Raw genomic sequence first — 12,938 nt, 5'->3', positions numbered from 1 at the left:
TGCAGAGGGAACCAATAACGTTGCTTTTCCTAATGTGCTCCTGACCATAACAAAAAAAATGGACACACAACTGCTTTTGCATGCCTCAAGAGATTACCTTACATACATCTGGTTTAATAGGAATTAGCTGCTTTTGCAATTTTAAGTAATGAATGTAAGGAGTCAGATAGTTTGAGTTGAATATAGCATAACTAAAAACAATCAGAAAAATTAAAGGGGGATAATCACTCAGTTATCAAAGTATTTCAATATTAACTCAAACCAAGTTATATTAACTGAAATACCTTTAAGAGACACTGTGTGCAGGTGCATGCACATTTCTTCCAAGAGTTCTGAAAATTTTTCCATTGAGGATTATTTCATTGTGGCAGACAAAGTATTTTTCCAATCTTTCAAGCAAAACCCTTGCAAAATGGAAATGAGTTCATGGCACATCTTAGTTTTCCAGAAACTAAGGACTGAAGTGTATTTCCATGGATGCAGAGAAACACTAGTAGTTACTTATGTTCTATAACATTTTGATATCCTATAATTGCTATGTAAGGAAATCTTAAATGTCAAAGACAGGTTAAAGGGCTTCAAAAACATACAAATTCATTAAAAGATTAAGAATTCTACAGTTATTGTAAAAAGGTATTGATTTTGAATTTTAGAAAAATAAATGTTTGACTACTTAAAAACAGATATAGCTGGTACCTTGAGCTTCAGAGAATCTGTATCATAAGGACTCGGAGTAAAATCAGTGTGAACCCTGGCTCTTCCACAGAAAGGTCCTCTGTAAGGAGGCTCTTCATCATCACCATCTTCTGATTTCACACTCTCCCTGTTGCTGGTTGAGGAATCTGTTGTACTCACTGTCTGACCACCTGTGTGAGAGACATAGTATCAGTTCACAAAAAAGTTTCTTTGTGAAGAAGCTTCAGAAACAGAGGCAAGACAGAAAATGGGTCTTCTTTCCACAGAACATGGTAATTAAAGTTAAAAGCCCTCAAATGCTGCTATTTCTTATACACACATGTGCATGGGAGAGTTATCTACTCTGCATTTCTGCTTTCTTGAATCCACCCTCTCAATATGTAACCAAGAAGCTGTTTAACAAGTGTCTCATCTATGGCACGTCACAAGAGATTGACGACATCTTTCTGGGAAGTTTTGCTCACAAAACGTCTGTGAGGAAAACAAGCTCTGAAACCTGCAAGGGGATTCCAGAATCCCTCTCGAGTCCAGAAATTTGATGAATAGTGTAGCAAGTTAACATCACGTGTGTTCCATTTTGGCTGTTTCTTGTAGAGACAGTCTAAACCAGAGAGGTTTTAAATACTACTCTTCCTTTAACTAGATAATGAGAGAAACTCCAGGTTTCTCTAGAGGGAGGGTAGAAAGTCCATCTCAGGATGACCCAGTGCTCAGAAGAAATCCAGAGTAAAGATGAGCCTGTTTACTACTCGATCAGTAGTAAACAGGTTCATTATTACATTACATTTATATTAGAATATTTATATTGTAATAGCAGGACCCACCAGACAGAAAGCAGACTTTAACTTTTTCAGGGTACTGTATAAACAAAGCAAAAAACCCCCTGTCTTTGCACCAAAGAGCTTAAAATTCTTTATAAATGCCTAATGACTAACCCCTCAGCTTTTCCATATTTTAACCACTGCTTTTGCTTTGACTTTCTCTGGTTCTGCTTATGGTGAAGATTTCTGCTCCCTGAAGCCACAGAAATGGAGCAACACAATTACAACTGAACTTACTCATTGAGCTCTGACCGCTTAAGGAACTCCTCAGGCTCTCCACTGAGCCACCAGCTTTCAGCTTGGGTTTGTCCAGGGAGTCAGTGTCTGGTGGTGGCGACTGTGGGGAACCCGGCACGATCCCAGGGCTGGACTCCTGAAAGGGATTGGACCATTAAAGTTTGATAAATGAACACAGGCACTGATGGGAGCTGCTTGTCCACCTCCAAGGAAAAAGATTCTGTTTTCCTGCTCTTTACCAGACAGGCTGAAAACTTCTGTCTACTTACTGAGCAGTACCCAGCTGTGGTAGAAACTCCACTTTATTAGGCATGATAGTGGTGATAGGAGCAAACAGACCAGTCTAAAAAAGCTAGCATTGTAAGTAGGGAAAAAAAAAAAAAAACAACCTTATACAAAACTCTCAATTCAAGGATTTTCATGACACATTATATTTTGGCCAGCAGCACTTGCAAAACAGCTAGTGCCAAATTCAGGTCTCTGAATCAGAATTTTGCACCAAGATGAACACAAACAAATCAAACAATGCAAGTGAGACATGAAGCAATATTTTTGGGGTTTTTTTCTCAGTTAATTTTTTATATCATTGCTCATTTAACTATATGAACAAAAAAAAGAATTAGCTAGAAAATGCAGCCTGTGCATAGTAAAAATACTTATAAATGCATAAATATAAAAAGATTTTGCTACATGTATGTTCTAGTTGCTACAGTGTGCAATAGTTGAGACAATTTCTCTTTTCATTCAGTCAAACATTACAGAAAATCAAAAGGGTCTTTCCTAAACTGAAATTCTGTCAGACTTTGTGAAGCACAGTTAAAACAAAGCAGAACATACTTGTGGCCAGCATAACTTTTGCTTGTTTAATGCATGCAGAAAGAGAGGATGGAACATACTTTGAATCATGATGCCTGAAAGTTATAAATATTCTAAAACAACTGTGCCATAAACTTTGAAAACAAAAGAACTGTAGCTCACATACAAGAGTGTTTTGTGGAGATGCATGGCCACAAAACATTCAGATGAACGCTATTATTTGCATGCTGCAGAATCATTAGGAAAATCTCATCCCAGCATTATGACTTCAGAGGAAAAGTGAATCTTAGAGAGACAGAGAGCAGAAGTATTGCTAAACCACTGTAAAGCAATTTCTCAAAAGATCCCTTTTCTTTGGCACTTTCCAGAGACAGTCTGGAAAGCCAGTCAGACACCAAACCATCTTCTTATAAATATTAAATCATGTTACACCTTAAAATATTTTAATTTTAAGTTTAAATTAAATAACCATAAGTGTAGCACTGCCCTGGTTATAAATAAGTATGACTAATGAACAGTTCTGCAGGAGGAGATACTGTAGTCACAAAGCACGGCATAACACCGGCCATATTTTTGCCTCTCTTGGTGCATTTTGATTCTTCAGTTTGGGGTTGTTACTATGAATGTTATGAACTGCTCCTTTTACAGGCACTAAGGCTTTGTATTAAGAGCAAAACTTCCACTCCCGATTTCCCATAACTGCGAGCATCCCTCGCGACCGGACCGAGCCCACTGGGGGGCGGTGTTAACCAGGAAGAGCTTTGCTTTTCCAGCGGCTTTCCGACCTATTCCTTACACAATCCAAGTGGCAAGCTCGGTTTTAAACAAATGCCGAAGATTTTTGACACTCCACTAAAGGAAAAGGGAAAAAGACAGCGATTGTTTCTAGGCCACTGAAATTCAAAGTCTAATTTAGAACTAATGTACTTCAGGTTTGAAGTACAAAAAAGTTCTTGCCTTTAAGAATAGACTATAAAAATCTGTAATGAAAGAATTATAGGAAAATCTTCTGGCAGATGCCCTTTTCTGACTAGACTGGGCTTTTGTTTTAATGGGCTGCTGCACAGGGCAAGCTATGATGGAGAAAAGACCTGTAACAGCAGAGAAGAGCTGCATATATGTGAAGTTATGCTGGGAATTTAAACTAGGGTGTAAATTGCAGATTAAATATATTACTATGACCCTGTGTCACAGACTTGGTTCCCCTAATAAATTATTATAGCAAAGAAATGGAAATAGAGAGTGAGGTGTGTAATGCCATCAACGACAGACTTCTGATGAGCTACTTAAATGAAAATCTGAAAATGCATTTTCCATGGTACTGGCATCTATAGGAAGCCATTTCACAGTGAGGGATTTTATAAGAACATAGGACTAAGTCACACCATATAATCTTATTAGAAATTTCATCAGAGATGCCTTGATGCATAGGAATCAATATTGATTATCACCTCTACATTATTAAGTGGATTCCACTGCAGACCTTACATACCTGCTCAGACAAAGAGCTGCTGTATTTTTTTGACATCCTTTTCTTCATGGTTTCTTTTACAGACTTCACCTTTTTGCCCAGAGATATACGCGAGGCAGAAGGTGATTTGACCACTTCTTTATAAACAAAGTCTCCTTCTTTGCCCTGCAAAATAAAACAGGGCTTAAGCCTTTAAAACAGAAGAGCCATTTTCTCCCTCAGCCAGCAGTTATTGCAGAGATGTCCAGGCAGACACAGGACAGCAGCACAGTGCCCTGTTGCCTGCTCCAAATTCACTGTTGAGGCTTTGGGCAAACCACTGTAGCAGTTCACTGTTGCTTACTCTTAAGGCCTGATCTGTCAAAGTATTGTGTGTAGATGTGCTGGGGACTGTTAGGATGCCTTTATCTTTTGAATTTCCATAAGTATTTGAACTGATAGAAAACCCTATGTTTCAGGCTAAGCTTTCCTAACAGGACACACAACAGTAGTGTGGCTCCTGTTGTTCAATACTACAAAGACTTTAGCAGGAATAAAGGTATCTCTGAGATACTAGCCAAATATATATTTCTATGTGTTTGTATATATATGTGGATGTCTACATTTGGCCACCTAAATTTACTTTTTATTTTCAGACAGGAATCTGCTAACCTCTGTGGTTTTACTATTCACCCTAAAAAACAAAAAAACCAAAAAAAACACCAAATACCACAAAAACTGTACTAAATCCATCAACCATGGTAGGTTAAATTAGCACTGTTTTTTTTAAGGCACACAGCAGGGTACTGATGAACTAAATTAGCTGGTCCCTACATAGTGGATGACAGAGACCAGCTGCTTTGAATTCATTTAACCATTTCTAAACCTGCTTAAGGTACTGAGCTGTGTACTTATATCACAAGTACACAGTTAACATGGATCAGCTGACATTTCACCAAACTTGTATGATTCAATTGAGAGATTGTCCAGGCAGGACATTAAACATGGCCTTATGTTCTACTCTGTTTCAGGAACCACTGAGCAATGCAGCTCTATTAGATGTACTCCAGCACCCTCCATTGGCAATGGTGCACCAAAAATCCCAGCACAAAAAAGGACCAAAATCCATCTGGCTAAACAGATTGACTACTGAGTTTGGTCTCTGATCTGGTTGAATTTATCTACAAGAAGACAGCAAAACCTAACATAAATGCACTATATTGTACATTAACTAATGTACTATATTGTGCATTAAAGATTTATCTTTTTTTCTACATTTATGTATGTTTTCTACTTCATCTGTGTTCTTACAAAAAGTTTCTCTGAAATTCAACTGATACTTCATTTCTGACAATCCATTGGTTTTCCCCTTAAAAGTTGTCCATAATCACAACTTCATTGGTAATTTTGGTCTTTCAACATAAATTAATTTTTTGCCTAATCTTTTTTGAAAAAAACGGACTTTAATGGACTTACATGTTTTCAAGAAAAAAACCTGCTTTGATCCACATGTATTGATCTAGTGCACTGCATCTCTCCCACTACTAATGCTCCCAGGGACGAATATAAAATCTAGACTTCACACTTCCTTATATTAAAAACAATCTGATCAAAACAAGTACCAATGTTTAAAGATAAACACTATAGGTTCAGAAGTTAATTTGTTTGCTGAGTTGAAAATTGATGACTAAAATAACCACCCACAGATTTAGCAAATTTAGGGGTAATTTATGATGAGTAAAAAAAAAAAAAGCAACGAAAAACATGCCCAAAAACCCCAACTGACATAAAAAATAATATAATGCTGACATACAAAATGGTTGACAATTTAGACTTAAGTGGACAGGAAGGTTATCAAATGCAATGTGAAACAGAAAAGAAAAGCATATATGGGCAAAAGGAAAAAATATATTTGCAATTTCATTTGATATAATGTTCTGGCTCATTTCTGTTCTGTTATTTTTGGCCACAGGCCAACCAACAGTAACAGTGGGATCAAAATGACTAACATAAAATGGAATTAATTCTCAGGGGAAATGTGGGTTTTTTTTTAAACACAAGAATGCTCTAAGATCAGTTATGCAGCACCCAGCACAACGGGATCTTGGTCTACTCCAGAGCTCTGAGATACAATGAAAAAACTAATAATGAACTTCTTACATAATGACTTCCATGCAAATAATTTGCAGATCTTCAGTGAGGTTAGACTCATCATTCCAAATAGTAAATATTTTTACAAAGATGTATAGCAAGCACATGTTTTATGTTGGGTGATGCTCTGAGGAAGTCAGATACCAGAATAGCCCACAGATGTGCCCCCAGATCTGTGCTTTGATCACTTGTTGCTACTTTACACATACTGTATATAAATACTTATACACACATGGATATGGGTGGGTATGTTATTCTCAAAGCTAAGGAAGTTTGAGGTTAACAAAGATGCTCTGTTTTCTTGGATCCCCAAACTATTATTACAGACCTAAATTACACTTCAGTCTATTATAACTCTACTGTGCATTTCATTTTATGCTATTTCCATTCTGCACCTTCTCAAACTCACCATTTGGTCAGAACTGTTTCCAATATGAAGGGAACGATTTGTCAAATCAAAGCCTCCAAAGCTACAGGTTCTCTGCAAAAAAACAAGAATAGATAGTTTTATCACCATGATTAGCTCACTTAGAACATCTGCAGTTTGGAGAACACCAATTAAAATACAAATGTCTGCAAAAATGGAAACAAACAAACAAACAAAGGGATGAGAGATTATAAATCAGGAAATCTGTTGCAAAGCAATATGAGTCTCTCTTTTCCAGAGGCAACTCCTTGGCCTAAGGTCTGCTGCTGTTGAGTCATCTACTGCCTACTCCTCTTTTTAAAAAGAAAAAAGACTTTTTGGTCTGAGGAAACTGCTGATCTTATGCATCAAGTTTTCCAAGGTGCTGGCAACTCCATCTCTTCACTCCCATCTGCCTTCATAAATAAGTCCATAGCAGCACTGAAACAGAGAACCACCAATCTTCTAAATCTTTCAAAGCATTAAATAACCTACCTTCTGAATAGCTGCATAGGCTGCATTTCCACCAAAATACAGGGAATCACTGGAAGCCTAGTAGGGCAAGCCCTTGGTAAGAGCAGGGAAAACCCAGCCCAGCTATCCATAAGCATTGTGTCCCCAGAGACTCAGCATGCCCTGAGTCCAGATTAGTCACTGCCAGCTTTTTCTAACCAATGAACAACCAGCTGCACAGTACTAAAGTAACTGGCCTTGGCAGAAGTCTCATGGGGCAATGCTGGGAAATGAAGGTATGGCCATTACAATTAACTTGCACAACTTCAACTCGGGGCTCTGAGTGTGGTTTTGAGGACAGGCAGATGCCCACTGTAAGTATTCTTTTCAGAGTCAGAGCTGAGGTAAACAGCAGGAAGAAGATCAACGCTTGTGAACTAAAAGTTCTTAAGGTCTGAACTACCCAACAGAGTAACTTGAAAGATACTTTAAGAATCAATTAGGTATTGGCTCAGACCTACAAAGGATTGTGAGTCAGTGAAAACCCACCAGCTGAGAACTACCAGCCAACTTTGTCTATTAGGAAGAAGCAAGCTGTATAAACTGTGACACTTAATAAACAATTATAAGAATTAATTCTTTTAAAATAAACCACTTATAAGCATACATATTAATAGCTTTTAAAAGGTTTTATTTATAGATTCTTGCTACTTACACCCAAAAAACTTGGATGACAGTTTTTGTACCCACTACAACTCTAGTGGAATTCAAAGCCAGCTTTGTCTAGGCCCCACACACATTAAAGAGAATGCTGTGATGTAGAATTTTTCTAAGTAATTTTTTTTTCCAGAAGGCAATGTGACTATGGCACAGGTTTTAAAAATTGTTTTTACAAAACATTTGAGACCAACCACAAGTAATAAGATCAGTTTCTAAAGCACAGCATGTTTAGCTAGAAGTAATTTGGTCTGTGAACAACCATTATAACTAATCCTCCAGCATATGGTAATCCCAGATGATGAAGAGAGGATAACTGGAACTGCTCTGAGCAAACTTGTCTGTCAAACCAGCCAGAGCTCCTCCGAAAGCAGTCTTCTTGGAGAGCAAGACAACTGTTGGTTAAAAGCTTCTGAGTAAATGCACCTTATTAAGGATGCTTGTTGTTTCACTATGGACCTCCCCATATATTTAAAATTTAACCTCCATCTTCAGATTCCAGTAGGGACCCTGGCAATCCTGCAGCAAACAAAAGGTCTGTGGATGAGGAGAGGGATATTCAATGGAATGGCCAAGCAATCACAGTATTATTCTTCTGGGAGAAAAGAAAAACTGATGCCATTGGAAAATTTCATGCATGTCCAGGCCACTGAAACAAATATAAATGACAAAAATGAATGGCAAGGCAAGACAGAGTGACCAATTCCACTGAATACAGAGGCATTGCAATTTCCCTGAGGTTGCAGCAAACAAACATTAAGCATTTCTAGGAAGGAGCAGCATTAGTTGAAGCTTGTCAGCTATTTGTGGTTTCAGGAAGTGCATTGAAAAAGTTAGTAAGGGCACCAGGTCTCCAACATTTATCCCATTCAGACAAGGCTGGAGAAGCAGCTGACTGAGAAGCCCCTCAACAACAAAACACTGTCCATTTCTTTAACTGTATTTCTGTGATTAAGCAAAGGTCAGTGCAGATAGTTTTCATAATGAAATTATTATGGCAAGACAAGACTAACTTATTAGAAGAACTGAAGAGTTTGTTTCTGTCGTCTGTATTTACCAAGACAGTTTCAGAGGGTATTTTTAATTATGGAGCACCTCTAAAAAATCTGAAGTATGCTTTTTGGTTCCAGATAACCTTATTATTCAACCCACAGAAGGATGGGCAAGGTTTCTCCTATCATTGCAATATCCTTACAGGAAAATAACATATTCTGAGTACAGTGTCTGTAGCAATAAACAATATCCTGTGAGGGGCGGGGTAAGCAGTCAATGCAGAAGAAACAGTAGAGTTGCCAAGAGAGAATATTCATGGTATTGGGTAGAAAAGAACCCCAGTATTTTGTGGCCAAAGAGCAAAAAGTGAATCATGAAGACTTGGTCATCTCCAACAGGCTATTCAAGGAGACCACAGCTGTCACTCTTGTACCTTATATCAGAAGAAATTAAGCAGAGACCTCTCCAAAAAAAAATAAAAATCTGTTATTTAAGAGGAAAAGCTGTTTCTACTGTATTGTTCACTGGAATATCTTGCTTAATGTTATGGGTGCGCTGCTGTTTCCATCCATTAAAGTAGGGAACATTGTCAACTAGACAACAGACTAGCTGGCTTAGCTTTGGAGATCTGGCACCAAAGGCAAGTTCCTAGGAAACTCAGAATCATGGTTAATGGAACTGTCAAAACTGGGTCATATAATCAGGAAACAGCTTTGGATCCCTCTGGAGTGTTCAAATCACTTAAATTTCTCACTGTAAGCACAATTTCCTCTTTTGGCCATCTCTTGTTCCTTTTCTGTAACACTCTGAGGGAAGGTGCCACCTTCATTCCCTGCTAGAAAGAAGGAGCAGTAGTGACAATTGTGGTGGTGGTGGTGAGCAGCAAGCAGGATGGCAGTGACTACCTAATGCAAAACTCTTTCTGAAGCTGTGTATGTAAGGGAGAATACTGATTGGGTGAGTGAACTGGTGAGATGCAATCTGAGAAGGGAAGGGCCAATTTAAGGCAATGACAGCTGAGAAGAAATAGAGCACAGCTGAGTAACAATACTCTATTACTCTGAAAATCTTGTTCATGTCTTGGTACTCCTTGTAGAGAATAGTGACTCTCAAAGCATCACCAAGAACATATTTGTAGAATCTCAAACCTTCTTTGTTCACTGGTGATCTCTATTTCTGCACTAGGTGAATTAAAAAAGTAGAATTTTGTCATATTTGTTCTCTCTCACGGAGTCATTCTGTACAGAATGAATTCTAACAGAAACGTCAGACTCAAAAAAACTCTTCTCTGACAAGATTTTACCAAGCTCTTTCCTTATACCTGCATTACAGTGCTTAAGAGTTTCTAATGACAAAGAAAGGAGAAGCACTATATTTTAGTTAAAAGTACAAAGCAGAAAGTGTTCACTGCAACCTCACAGAAACTGGAAGACCACCTTCATGGCAACTCTTTGACTCACAGACTTTTGGTGGATTCTCAAGAGAACCCTTTTAGTACAGCGATCCACTGTGGCAGCCCACTTCCTCTTGGCCTCCTCATCCTCCTCCAGCAGGCATCTCCTCAGGTCCTGCTTGTCGGCCTTGCTCAGGGTCCTGTCAGTAACGGGACGCACCAGCTGTGAGAGGTTGAGGTGACTGTACAGGCTTCTCTCCACCACATAGGTGATATTGAACTCGCTGACAGAGGTGCGCCCTCGTAGCCTTCTGTTTGGGAAGCCACAACCTCCACCCCCTTTCGTTTTGTGCCGCAGTAATTGTAGGTCGCAAGCTGTGGGGGATGCTCCTTTCCTAGCAGGGCGCTGGCAAAGAAAAGCTCTGGAACAGGAATAGTTAGTATCCATTTTCTTCAATCGGATCTGCTTCCTTACACTCTGAATCTCCTCCAGGGACACCAGAAGATGGTGCTTGTGCCTGTTGCTGTCATAAAAGCAAATGCTTTCTGTACTTACCCCATGGCTCAGTGAGCCAAGGCTCTTCTTCATTTCCCCATCTGTCAAGGAGCGGCAAACTTTCTGGGACTTCTCCTCTTCTGGGTAAGAGAAAAATGTCCCAAGTTTCTTGGGAGGCTTGATAAGGCCACGGCTATCAGTTTTGCTGAAGGTCTTCACCAGCTTCCGGTTAGCTCCCCACATATCAAGACTGCTGGATGAGGGAGAAGTAGTAAGTGAGTCCGAGTCGTCCTCCGGCTGCTTTTCACAGGAGCTGTCAAAGTAGAATTGCTTCTTGTGAACTCCAGAGTAAAGTGCTGATCTGTCATCCAGTATAGGAGAGTTGTCAAGTGAGTGCTCTTCCACACCTACAGGGGACAAAAGCAGCACAACACTTGTCATTGTTCATAATTCTCTAAGATGTTTCCCTGTAGACTCTTGCTGTATTTGTTCAAGATACCAGCCACTTAAATTGGAAGAAAACTATATTTGATGTAAATTGCTCAGAAGTTATTTTTGAGTGGATAAACCTGAAGCAGTTCCTTCCATTTGTGAAGTGAGAATGCTGGGATTAGTTAACAGAAGACAACATCCTGAAAGTAAACTCATCATTATTTTAAGTTTCTCTCTTTCATCTGCAGCTAAGACCACAGATGTTCCCACTAACAATCCCTTAAAAGCTGGAGCTGGGATCTATTTCTCATGTTTTTCTTCTGATACTTGCATATGATGCTCAGCTCTAGTGAGCTTACAATAGGTCAGAAGTACACCCAGGTATTAAAACCCAAACAAGTACCTCTCAGGTCCAGTTTTCCAACACCTAGCGCTCCTGTGGCTGCAGAAAGTTATGGAGCTGAACTCCAGGATGAAATTTAAAGTTCTGGGGTTTTGATGGGGGAAGAGACACCAGTTTTAATCACACAGAACTTATTTAGCAGAAGCAAAAACAAAGAAGTAGGTCAAACTGCAGATGTGCCAATTTCAACAGTGTCCTGGTAATGAAAGAAACACTTAGTTTTAACCAAATTTTTCCAGAAAATATTTCACAGGAATATTTTGCAACATAAGAACTGGACATGGGCAGATAGCCAGGTTTCCTTTTTGGAGTGGAGAGAAGGGAATAAAGAACTTGAAACTGCAATTCCTTTTAGCATTTATCATATAAGAAACTTTTCTCTGGTGCTTTCTTTTGAGCAAAGTATAGGCACAAGTTTTAGATGCAGGAACAAGGTTAGAATAAAAAAAAAAAAGTACACATCCTCCTCGGTCTCCCTTACAAATTTCACAGCATTCCTAGCTATGTATCAGACAAACGCACACACACACAAATATGACTGTAGTTATTTCTTGCCAAAATAAATGTCTTTATGACCTAACTTTGACTTCATTATTGATTGCTTCCACAGTCTTACAGCAGAGTAAAATTTGAACTGTTACCAAAATACCGACCATTTACTGAACTGGCTCATTCAATAACAAGGGACTCCTTTCACAATGACAGATTAGCAGCCTGTATAGGATTCCTGCCTCACCTTCAGTTCACTCTGTTGGCAAAACATATTTGACATACATTTGTTGAAACCTAAGATGCTATTTTACTATGATAAAGCTCATCATGACATTGAAGGGATCACATCTAACATACAACTTTCACTCTTTAGAAATTTATTGGGGTAGGTCTGTAGACTGGGGTCTTGTTTTGACACCACTTTCTCTGGACTGTCCAGCTTGCGCTTCTCCCCCTTTACATCTTAATTTGAACAGAAAATAGACATTCTCCTGGGACTGAGTATGTACTGATAAACAATTTTAGTCCACTAAGTAAATATGTTTTTAAACAGCTTGTAAAATATGCATTGTGTGTCAGCGCTGTAACAGATGTTATTTGGAGCAAGTCCATGACACAAAGCCATAATGACACAGATGTAGATGTGATGCATTTTTAAGTGCTATGTAAGAATGGTGCCCAGGAATTAGGAAGTTTCAGTTATTTGGCTCACTTAGGAGCAGATTAAGACAAAATACATATGGATTCAGATACTGGCAAATTCTAGTGAGTATCAGCTCGGCCAACTGTACATTCATTGTGATAACAGAGTCAGTAATAGAAATATGGGAGAAGAATCTGAGACTAGTGTGCTTTTCTTCAAAATCTACAGGAACACATAAGGGAAATTCATCAAAGCTGTTCTTTGAGAAGAATTTTTTGAGTAGGATTATGCAGGATCTTTCTTCTAGGAAACTATCAGTTTTCAAAGTAAGTCTACTCT

The 12,938-nt window shown here is 38.7% G+C and overlaps 1 protein-coding gene across 13 annotated transcripts in view; it reads right to left on the bottom strand.

The window, feature by feature from the left end:
* The window catches only part of SASH1 (SAM and SH3 domain containing 1), a 531,067-nt gene that overhangs the window by 16,588 nt on the left and 501,541 nt on the right, over nt 1–12,938 (bottom strand). For 8 of the 13 annotated variants that reach the window (XM_030268181.4, XM_030268182.4, XM_072927062.1 and 5 more), the window contains 5 exons: nt 10,201–11,036; nt 6,581–6,652; nt 4,063–4,206; nt 1,755–1,890; nt 697–866 (listed from right to left, as the gene is read on the bottom strand). In XM_030268181.4, coding sequence (XP_030124041.4) covers nt 697–866; nt 1,755–1,890; nt 4,063–4,206; nt 6,581–6,652; nt 10,201–11,036 — 1,358 coding nt within the window. The remainder of the gene's footprint in view (nt 1–696; nt 867–1,754; nt 1,891–4,062; nt 4,207–6,580; nt 6,653–10,200; nt 11,037–12,938) is intronic. The other 5 variants (XM_030268185.4, XM_030268186.4, XM_030268187.4 and 2 more) reach the window with 1 other exon arrangement.

Source organism: Taeniopygia guttata, chromosome 3 (assembly GCF_048771995.1).
Source record: "Taeniopygia guttata chromosome 3, bTaeGut7.mat, whole genome shotgun sequence".
Lineage (NCBI taxonomy): Eukaryota > Metazoa > Chordata > Aves > Passeriformes > Estrildidae > Taeniopygia > Taeniopygia guttata.
Note: the sequence above shows the minus strand (reverse complement) of the source record. Positions and strands in the feature narration are given on the sequence as shown.